General features: G+C 44.5%; 1 protein-coding gene across 9 annotated transcripts in view; it reads right to left on the reverse strand.

Moving 5' to 3' along the window:
* The window catches only part of FN1 (fibronectin 1), an 86,243-nt gene extending 79,847 nt beyond the window's left edge, over positions 1 to 6,396 (reverse strand). For 3 of the 9 annotated variants that reach the window (XM_055120958.1, XM_055120954.1, XM_055120953.1), the window contains exons 1-5: positions 5,955 to 6,233; positions 4,961 to 5,089; positions 2,939 to 3,076; positions 1,612 to 1,743; positions 305 to 442 (exon numbers count right to left, since the gene is read on the reverse strand). In XM_055120958.1, coding sequence (XP_054976933.1) covers positions 305 to 442; positions 1,612 to 1,743; positions 2,939 to 3,076; positions 4,961 to 5,089; positions 5,955 to 6,120 — 703 coding nt within the window. In that variant the 5' untranslated portion in view covers positions 6,121 to 6,233. Of the gene's footprint in view, positions 1 to 304; positions 443 to 1,611; positions 1,744 to 2,938; positions 3,077 to 4,960; positions 5,090 to 5,954 lie in introns of all 9 variants that reach the window. The other 6 variants (XM_055120957.1, XM_055120956.1, XM_004601433.2 and 3 more) reach the window with 5 other exon arrangements.
* Between the last annotated feature and the right edge of the window lie 4,915 nt (positions 6,397 to 11,311).

Raw genomic sequence — 11,311 nt, forward strand, 5'->3', positions numbered from 1 at the left:
TCCTGGCGATGCTCGGGGGACCATATGGGATGCTGGGAATCAAATCCGGGTTGGCCGCATGCAAGGCAAAGGCTCTACCTGCTGTGCTATCACTCCAGCTCCAGATTTATTTATTTTTTTTAAGTTAGTCCTTTTCGAAGAAGAAGTTGGTGCTGGAATTTTATTTTTCTTGCTATTGAAATGTTACCGGAGCACAATGATAGACTGGGTTCATTCTGTGTTTACATTTCCCTCTAGGAACCCAGAGAGTCCTAGACAGAAACCCCACCTAGCCTTATTTGGAACACAGAGATCTACAACATACTTCTCGAGCTGCAGGTGATTCTCCCGCTGCCTTCTCCCAGACAAGTGCAGTCCACCATCATCCAGCCTTGGTAGGGCTTTTCCCAGGTCTCCCCCACGGCATAGGAAGTCCCAGCAGCATGATCAAAACACTTCTCAGCTGTAAGGCAATTTGGAGGCAAAAGAACACAACAGAAAAGGAGTTATTTTGAATTGTTGCAATCTCCCTATAATTTTGAGTACATTGTGTAAGCAGAAATCCAGCCACATTTTTTTTAAGTGGCACTTTGTTCAAAACCGAGGCACACCCTGTAACTAAGTGCACAGAAAGTAACTAAAGCAAAAGGAAGCTCAAACCCCGTTGGCAGGCAGCAATTCTGATCTCCTAATAAGTACATGGGTTGCATATTTTCACTGGGGCCGCTTTTTTTTAATACTATTATTCTGAATGAGAATTATAGATGTATCAAATTTGTGGGGGACTATGCAAAATTCTGATTTTAGTGATGATAAACTATGAATGCCTAAACAAAATGATAAGAAAACCATTTAAAATCTTGAATTTCTGGAAAAAAAAGACAAACTAAGACTATAGCTTCTAAGTAAATGGAGTAAAATGAATTGCCAGAAACTTATAGATTTGTACCTATAGAATTCAGCTGAGGATTCAGACAAAAAGAAATGAACACTTTTACAATTCTAAATGAAAAAAATAACCAACATATGACAAAGGACACACCATTTTATGTCTTAGCAGCTAACGCATTCTAAACAAGAAATGGGTCAAAGTAACTTTTTGTTTTCTTTTATATTGACAAAGGAGAAATCTGAGATCTGATATCAGACAAGTAGTAACTTTTTTTCTAAGTATTTTAACTTCATCTTATGCTTTGGAAACTAAGAGAAGATTGCTATGCATGGTTATTACTTTCTGACCTGCCTGTTTTAAGATCGTGAATTAGGTAACATTTCCTTCATTGACATAATATTTCCATTTCATTATCTCTTGTTATGTGTTCTTTGTTTTTTTGGGGGCCACACCCACCCCACCAGTGCTTGAGGCTTACTATTGGCTCTGTGCTCTAGGATCACTCATGGTGAGCTTGGCGGGGGGGGGGGGGTGTCACGTGATGCCAGGAATCAAACCCTGGTTAGCCATGTGCAAGGCAAGCATCCTACCCACTGTACTATTGCTCCTGCCCCATGACATTGTCTTTTATTGGAAATAGGTCTCTTTTATTGGAAATAAGTCACATAGGTGACTTCTGGTTGGACTCCGCATTATGACCCCACACCCCACGTCCCCGTTCATCCCAAAGTGACACCCACCTATAGGCTTGCAAGTCCATTCTCCTTTCCCATTCCCGAGACACACACATTCTAACATGTAACCACCAGTCTCATGGGGTCTCCTCCAGGTGTCACCTATTTTGTAGGACTGACTCCCTTCGTGGCAGCGGTCTGTTGAAAATAACAGGAAAATATTAGACAAGGTCTATTTTTTTTAAAAGTCTCATATTTCACCATGGTAGGCACATACGTTAGACCACAAGAAGACGTAATACAGCTTTTATACATTAGAGACAGGGAACAAACACAAGTCCAATTACATTGGATCATTCAATTGAATATTTGGTTGAAGGCACTGAGAAAACTGGATGGCAAAGAAAAAGGTCAGATGTCATGATTCCCCAGAGAGATCACAGGAAGTTGGGTCCTGAAGCAAAAGTGGGAGACTGACAAGAATGACTTCAGCCCATACAGAACGGGGTGAGCCTGGTACTAACTGAGCAAAGGACATGTCAGGAAAAGTAGTTCAACTCAGGAGTGTGGAGAATTCGCATCTCATCTTAGGATAGAAATGCCATTGGGAGAAGAGCAAATATATGTATAGCTATAGCTATAAGGTATGGAGACCCGGGTATTTTGTATAGGAGGTTAAATGTTATAGCACATTAGAAAGATGGAACTGACCACTAAATTATAAACACTGCTGATACTTCACTCCTAAACATTTACCAATAGACTTGGATAAACCCTAAGTAAGACTAGGGGATGCTGACTTGGCCATTGTCTCAAGTGCTTGATATTCTAAACAGCACACTGCAAAAGGCTTACAGTTAAAGTGTGAATTTAAAAGATCATTTCTGTGCTATTAGAATCTATAGTCCCCGGTGAATCATCCTAGCAAGATTGCCTTAGATGAACTACAATTGATGAATCAGTCTAGTATCTTGGAAACACTCTTGAACTAGTCATTCTAGATTATCCATGGGAACAGAGAGATCTGCTTCTGGGACTGGATTACTGGTCATAAAGAAACAAAACTATTTCTGTGTGATGCAATATGTTTGCCAGCAAAAGAACAATCCACACGAATCTACTCTTTCTGACCATATCCCCAATCAATGTAGATAACACCATCGACAGAACTCAAGGAGACCTAGGGAATGAAAGCAAAGTGAGCAACTCTTCTAGGCAGAGAGTAGAAATCAAGAAATCCACTTGGATACACTATGTACACAGACACACACACACACACACACACACACACACACACACACACAGTGAAGACCATCCCATCATGGGTAAGAGAACACGACAGTGACAACAACAGAGACATTTACATTCGTAATATCTGAGCCTCATTTCTTACTTGCGATGGTACAACTTATTCTGCCTCGCCCAGCCCCGATGCAGGTACAGTCCCAGATCATGTTGTCTTTAGGGCGCTCGTAAGTGTCACCCACCCGGTAAGTGGTTCCGGTGTACTTGTCAAAGCAAGTCTCTTCAGCTGAGGGAAGGAGAAAAGTCCATGGTAAGTCTCACATATGCAAAAGCTTTTTTTGATCAATGGATGCCATCCAAAGGAAAGTACTTTTCTGTTCTTTGAATAGCATGGCACAATTAGGGGCTTAGAAAGTAGAGAGAGCTAGGTTTGTGATGACGTTGTAAGAAGGCCACAACTTACGACCTTGAATTGACAAATTTGTTCATTTCTATAAATGAAATTCTATGGAAAAGAATCCGCAGACCTTTGGGAATAAAAGTCATAGAGAATCACTGTATCACTGTCATTCCATTGTTCGCTGATTTACTCGAGTGGACACCAGTAACATCTCTACTCCTCCCAGTCCTGAAATTTTAGCAGCTTCACTTTACTCATCTTTCCCAACATTTGGAGGCTCTTTCAGGGTCAGGGGAATGAGACCTATTGTTACTGTTTTTGGTATATCGAATATGACATAGGTAGCTTGCCAGGCTCTGCCTGTGTGGGCGGGATACTCTCGGTAGCTTGCTGGGCTCTCCGAGAGGTATGTGTGTGTATATATATACATATATATGTGTATAAATATTACTCTATGATTTGTTGCCTACTGTCTGAACTCCATCAAATATGTTGTGGTAATTATGGAAAATGGGTAGGAAGTGTCTTATAATGTGTCACAGTCAGAAAAGTGACCTGGAGCGTGGCAGCAGTTGGGTATTGGAGGTCAGCTTCTGGGGCTGGGACCCTTGGGGCAGGGAAGGTTCTCACCTGTCCCTCTCTGGGGCACCCCGAGTGAAAACAGCCTGGCGCAGAGTTCCATCATAGAGAATACCATCTTAAAACTTTCTAGATTCCCACTTTGTCTCTGACTTCAGAAGACTAACCAGGTCCCACAGGAAAAGGAAACAGAAGGAACCCCCACCTCCCACCAGGGACTGGCCTGTTAATCCTGTCACTGTCACTGTCATTGATTTGCTCGAGTAGGCACCAGTAATGTCTCCATCGTGAGACTTGTTGTTACTGTTTTTGGCATATTGAATACACCATGGGTAGCTTGCCAGACTCTGCCGTGCAGGCAAGATACTCTCGGTAACTTGCCGGGCTCTCCAAGAGGGGTGGAAGAATTGAACCCAGGCCAGCTGCGTGCAAGGCAAATGCCCTACCCGCTGTGCTACCGCTCCAGCCCTGTTAATCCTAGTCTTTCCATTTTAGTTCTTGAGTGCCGCTCTGGAGGACAAGCTGTAATTTACAGGAAACCTATCAATGGTCCGGAAGGCCTGAGAGCTTTGAAGTGGTTAGTGGTTTTGTATGGAATTTCAGCTGACAAATCACTTCATGATTTAGTGTTCAAAGCATTTTGGCCCGTAATCGGAATGTCAGATCTGAGATAACTTTCTAATAAATTAAAGTTGTAGATGTTATCTTTTTTTTCCCTTTGGGGGGAAAAACCACAAAAGAACTGTTCATTTCTCCTCAAAAACTTTTGGAGAGTGATACAAAAAAAAAAATAACTAGTTTTGGATGCCTTGTTCAGTTGTCAAGATAAATGTATGTGAGAAACAAATAAGCTATAGTGAAATAGTCTTTGATTGTTGTTTTTTTGTTATTTTCATGTTTGGGGGCCACACCCGGCTGTGATCAGGGCTTAGTCCTGGCTCTGAGCTCAGGGATCACTCCTGGCTTGGCAGAGAGGACCAGAGGGGGTGCCAGGGACCAAATCCAGGTCAGTCATGTACAAGACAAACGCCTTACCAGTGTCCTCTTTCACTGGAGCCAGTAATGAAATATTAAAGGGAAAACAAACGGTCATTCTGGTAGGAAAATGGTGAGTGCAGTTTTCCTACGAACACTAAGTTTAATGAACAAGCCTCCCTTTTCCTTCTCTTAAGGATGCTCCGATTCACATACCTTCGGGTTTACTCTCGCAGTTAAAGCCGCGGCTCCCCCCGTAACAGGTACACACCAAGGCATTGCCCAGGTAAGTGCGCTCCCATTGCTGGTTTATCTGGTAATGCTTCCCATTATCGAAACAACCAACTGCAAATAAGGGAAAAGTTATTACAATGGCACGTCCCCCCTTTTCCAAACCCAGAAAACCGAACACAAAAATATGTTAACCGCTAGAACCCTGAAGAATTAGAAGCAATATTCCACGAACATACAGAAGAAAAACTAGCTATCTACAAAGTTAACCACAGTCTTTGCACCTAGTTTCACGCCCCCCTCTTTGAAATTAAATGTATAGTGATGTCATTTCCATCTGGCCAGAGTTCTACATCAAAGAGGAAAAAGGCACATTTTGATTATCAGATAACTGGAATTACATTTGTGAAACATGCAAAAAAAAAAAACACAACTTCAGTACTTTTGGGGGTCAGAAGCCAAGAAGGGCCAACATTAAGCAGTTTCCTTTAGCTTTTAGGAAAGAGAGGGCGTGTCGGTGAAACCCTGAGCGAGGAATTCCAATCTTAATTCTTAGAGAATTATCTCGAAGGAGCCCAAAGCAAACTGAACCCGCTACATCGCTTTCAAGATAGATCGGTACCACACCGCTGTTCGATTACCCTCTGCCCACATCCCCTCTGAAAATATTTAACCAGTTCTTTAGCAAGAGAGTTGGCGTCAGCGCCACACTCTTTCCAAATGGGAAAAACTGAAGGCAAAGGCTTCCCCTCCGGCATGGCTAGTTTGGATTCACGCAGAGAGGGACCGAGCTGGCCACGGAGGTATATGAGCTGGGACCCTGCACGCCAGCCCCGAACCTTTTGTGTCCACCACCTAAGGCGCGCGGTCCCCGCACACACGCGTGCGCGCAAAACTTCAGCCCTAACTTTGGGTGACTTTGACCGTCGGGTTCCCGGGAGCGCCCGGGGCAGCCCACCCAACCCCCGTCGGGACTTACGCTTGTTTTGGCCCACGGGCAGGGGGTACTGATGCTGAACCATTTGCTGAGTCTGCCTCTTGGTCTTCAGGGCTCCGGTGTGGGGCACCGCGGTGCCCAGGCACAAGCAAACCATCAGCAGCGCCAGCAGCAGCAGCAGCTGCCCGGGGCCCGGACCCCCGAGCATCTTCGAGCCGGCGCGGGGAGGGAGCGACGCCCTCAGCGGGAGGCAAGTGGCCACCAAGTTCGGTGCCTCCCCCGAGCGCTCGGCGGCCGCGGTCCCTTCCAGCAGCGCCTGCTGAGGTGTGGGACGCCTCCCCGGGCAGGGAGGGGACAGGAGATGGGGAAGGGGACGAGGAGAGGGACAGGAGAGGACGAGAGCGGTGGAGGCTGCTGGTGCCCGCTCCCCGGCTGGCTCCTGGGGGGCGGGGGGGTCCGGTCCTCTCCTGCACGGCGCAGCCGGCGCGGGCGGCCGAGGGCGCGCGGCCCGGGCTTATATGGGACGGTCCCCCGCCCCCTAGACGGCTAGGGGCGCCCGGGAGGAGGGACCGGCCCGGTTCCCCGCACCCTCCGCCGCCGCCGTGGCCTCCGACCGCGCGCTGATTGGCCGGGCCGTGGGGTGACGTCAGGGGGGCTGGGGGGGGGGGGGTTCTCCGCGAACAAAAGAGATGCTGAGCGCCCGGCCCGGCCGGCTGGGGTGGAGAACTTTTTTTTTTTTTTTTGGCTTCCTTTGCGGTCGTCAAACTTTTGGGGGCTGAGCTGAGAGGAATGGGAAGCGGCGGGCTGGGAGGAAAGGGAGGGGCTGGGTTGTGAGCAGTGGGGGATGGCACGTCCTCCTTACCCCCTCCGGATGGAGCCAGGGGTGGGAGGAATAAGGACATTGCGTCACCTCTGGGGGTACAAAAAAAAAAAAACCAAAAAACACAACCCAAAACCTCCGCTCACTGAGTATATTTGGGGAGAGGGAAACCTTGAAGTCGCCACCACCTTGCAGCTGGGACTAGAGGCCGTGCGCTCCTGGGCGCAGCGGGCGCGCCTTGCGCTCCCGCGCTGCGTGGTCTGTCGTGCCACTGACGCGGGACTCAACTTTTCTGCCCCTCCACTGACTTGTCCCGTGTCAAACGCCTCCCGAGACTGTGTTCGCTGGCGACTTGGGGGAAAGCAATCTTTTTAACGAACTTCTGCTAAGTACCCGGCGACTGTGTGGGGATCTAGGCGGACGGAGGCGAGCAGGGGGCTGGAGAGGGGCGTCAGAGGGGGGTGGCGAAGGGCAGTGCAAAGAGGTTACTTTGGAAAGCATAACGTTTGCAGTCAAACATTGTGAAACATGCGGCAGAGTTTTCCTTTCCCAGGGCTGGAGCGACTGTTCGCACTGCCAGTGAACTCTAGCGGAGCGAGCGGAGTAGGGAGAGTTGGAGCGCCCGGGTGCAGTTCTTGGCACGGCTGCCCGTGTGCTTGGTGCCCGCGACACGCAAAGCAGAGGCCTCTGAGATAGGAACATCTGCACGTCTAGCCTTCCTGCAGACTCTCCCTGGCTTTCCTGGGGTATTTTTTTTTTCCTGTAGACAGTAGCTTCATCACACAATTCCCGCTCTCTCTGGACCGCCGCCAGATTTCATAGATTTATTATTTCTTTTTTTTTCCACCTCCAACTACATGGAAAGTTTAAGAGTTCCTCGTTTTTCCTTCTATAATTGTAGAGGGTCTGGAGGAAACTCCGAGAAGTCCCTAGCAGTCAGCAATGCATCTCATCAATGACTTTTCAGACACATTTACACCAGACCATCTTAGAAGGGTTGAGGGGAGGGCGGGGATGACGGGGCATTCTACAACATTCTTCTGGAACATTTGAGAGCCCAAAACCTAAAGCTTAGTCTGCTAGTTAGGAGTAGTGCGAACCTCAGGTCTGCTTGGAGAACCATAAAAGCTACCAGCAAAACTTGTTTATTTCTGCAAATATTTGTGTTAACCGAAAATTCCACCTTGAGTAACTACTATAGGACAAAGCAAACCCTATGATCTATAAAATACCCATAAAAAGCAGAAAGAAAAACCCCTACGAATATTTGTTTTAATGCAAGGGGGAAAAAATGTAAGCCACAGCAGCTATGTTCCCTACTTACAGTGTAAATAACTTCTTGAAGGATCTTTGTGACCAGGATCTCAAGTTGAAAGAGTTCTGTGGACTTCCTCAATGTTTGAGTCCCCTGTAGCTTTGATTTTTTTTTTTCAAAATTTCTCAGCATCACTTATCAAAACAGTTTTTTTCTTTTCAAGTATCAAAGGGCATATTGTCAAACCCTTAGTAAATTTTTGGAAAGCCAGGTGCTCCATCCAGATGGAAGAATACCTGGAAATTTGTATGTAGGCAAGGTAAACCTGAAGTTAAAGCTTTCTTAAAATACACACACAGATTCTAGAGGGTAGGAAATAAGTTCTTAGAAGATGATCTTGTCAACCCCAAACGGGACCTTTTTTTTTTATATCTTTACTAGACTCAAAATACATTCAGATGATAGGTACATGATAGCTGGGGAGAAAAAAAAGCAACAATCCTATACATGGGAGAAGCAATTTGTGTATTTCACTCCCTTTGAAAAATATGATTTAAGGAAATGGTATATTTCTAATGCCTTATTGCAAATATACGGTGCCTGACTGAATCTTATGGAAATGCTTATTTTACCCTCTCGCTTACATTTTGAGGAGGATATGCATTTAGCCTCTTAACAAGACTTGCTGTAAAAATCCTTTCAGTAGCCCTTGTAACTGCCAAGGTCTATTATCTATAACTAGAGAGATAGTTACAGTTTGAAGATTACACCGGACTGTGCTAATTCAGCTGAGAGGACCTGGCTTTCCAGAACCCTTGTAAGACTCCTGAAGATAATTTTCACATGGTGAGTGATCCAGTATACAATATTCTTCTACTAGTGGGGTCAGAAACCCAGAATAAAAGACTCACCAAGACTGTGCTAAACAGATCTCTCTCTCTCTCTCTCTCTCTCTCTCTCTCTCTCTCTCTCTCTCTCTCTCTCTCTTCCCCCACCTCTCCCCACTGAGTCAGTTTGACCAGCAGTGGACTCTCTTTTAATAAACTTTGCTATGACTAAACTGTTGTGATTTCCTGGTAAATTTTTTTACCACCCCAAGACTGGGGCCCAGCTGACTCTCTGAGCGGCAACATTTCTCCTTTCAAGATCTAAGCTTGAACTTTTTTTTCCCTCCTCTTCTTATCTCTGGAGACAGGAGTGTGAGAGGAGAAACAAAAGTGGATTCTTCCATGGTGCCTGGGCTTGGGAGTGGAAACAGAGATTTACTATAAATGGCAAAACCTTAGTAGTGGGAGGTGGAAGTCTTTTAGAACTAGAAATCTAGATTGTGATGGAAGCTACATAACTTGGTAAAATTAACTGGACATTGTTGAGGAGTTCCCGTAGTAATAACTCCAACAGTTTAAAACATTTAATTTAAAAGTAGTGTTGTTTTTACCCATTTATACCTATCTTTTGATTTCATTTTAAGGACTCACCCCCAATAATGTAACTACAGTGTATACAAGTCATCCTTATTTTTTAATTTTTATAAGGGGAATTTTGCCTTTAATATAATAAGTTTTTTCTTTATATCAGTAATGCCATATGAAATCTAGTACTTGTGTGATGGCTTGTATGTGGCAGAGACTAGACAAATCTTTATTTAGGGCTGTGTCTTATTTATTTTTTGGCTATGACTAGGACAATTTAGATTTTCAATAACTAAAATGAGCGTGTGTGTGTGTGTGTGTGTGTGTATGTGTGTGTGTATGTCTGTGTGTGTCCATTGTTTCTTGTTTGTTTTTTTCCATTGGTGAAGGTTAATGAAGAGCACAAGTGATTATGCAAGTCTGAATTGAATTAACTTCCTTGGAATGAAAATTTTGATGACCACATAAAAAGAGTTCTTATCAGATGCAATTATTTAGAAAGGATTGAAATTAAAACTATACGGGATACATTTTAACAAGCATTATTTTCCACGTGAAAGGGGGCTTCCATTAACACAAGTGTACACATTTCAAATAAGATGCCTTCTGGACAAATCTCTTGAAGATAGGGTAAAAAATCTTAATCTCTGATAAGAAATTTCTTCTTGACCTCAGGGGTGATGAAGGAGGGCTTATTTTTTTCCTGAAACTCCTGGCTTTTATCTGCTTCTTAATCTCTTTGAACCATCTGTGGGGAGCTCCGCCTTTGACTAGGTGACCTTTAGAACTTTCAACCTTATTTTATTTATTTCAGGGCCTTCTCTGGGTAGGTTGACTGGAGACAAATTGCAGTAGTTTTGTCTGGATTAAATTTGGGTGGGGCACGAAGCCCTTTCCATCTTCTTCCCTGGAAAATGGACACACTTGCAAACGCTGCTCGTTAAGCACAGATGTGAGAAAACACTCTAGCTAGTGGGAGGCCTCTTGGACGAAAGATTTGAGCCTTTTGTCTAGAATTGACAGGGTGCCTGCCGCCAGGGAGAAAATCCTTGATCAGGGCTTTGAAAGATGCCTTGAAAGCACGCCAGTTTTTCCTTAATAAGCATTTTGTTTATATTTTCCATTGCTTTATTATATAATCAGCTTTCTTAAAAGCCGTAATCTGTACCCTGTGTTTCCTACCAGGAATACCTTCACTCATTAGAGGGAGGTAGTTCCAAGAGGCTTGGCAAATGTCTCCATTCATCTTGCAAATGGAACTAACTCCTGGTAAGCTGGAACATTTAACCACCACTGAGCTTTGAAACATTTCCATGTTCCAAGATAGGTAGTTGTTTCTTGGCAAGGCCTATTTTATTTGTTGTTCCTTTTTTTTCCCCCAGTTTTGTTTGATTTTGTGCGGGTGGCTTTAAATTTTTGTTTTGAAAGGCTGACAAACTTTTTAAAAATATTTTAAAGATTCTTCGTATATTTATTGTTTCCTATACTTTTTTTTTTGCCCTACATTTATATACTGAAGCATTTCAAAGGTCTCTTACTGTGACATTAGTCTCTGAATTTTAAAAATAGCCACAAACATTCTCTCTCTCTTCCTCCCTCCCTCCTCTCTCTCCCTCCCTCCTTCCTTCCTTCCTTCCTTCCTTTCTTCCTTCCTTCCTTCCTTCCTTCCTTCCTTCCTTCCTTCCTTCCTTCCTTCCTTCCTTCCTTCCTTCCTTCCTTCCTTCCTTCCTTCCTTCCATTCTTCCCTCTTTCTTTCTTTCTTTCTTTCTTTCTTTCTTTCTTTCTTTCTTTCTTTCTTTCTTTCTTTCTTTCTTTCTTTCTTTCTTTCTTTCTTTCTTTCTTTCTTTCTTTCTTTCTTTCTTTCTTTCTTTCTTTTCTTTCTTCACACCCAGCAATGCACGGGGGTTACTCC

The sequence above is a fragment of the Sorex araneus genome, chromosome X (genome assembly GCF_027595985.1).
Source record: "Sorex araneus isolate mSorAra2 chromosome X, mSorAra2.pri, whole genome shotgun sequence".
Taxonomy (NCBI): domain Eukaryota; kingdom Metazoa; phylum Chordata; class Mammalia; order Eulipotyphla; family Soricidae; genus Sorex; species Sorex araneus.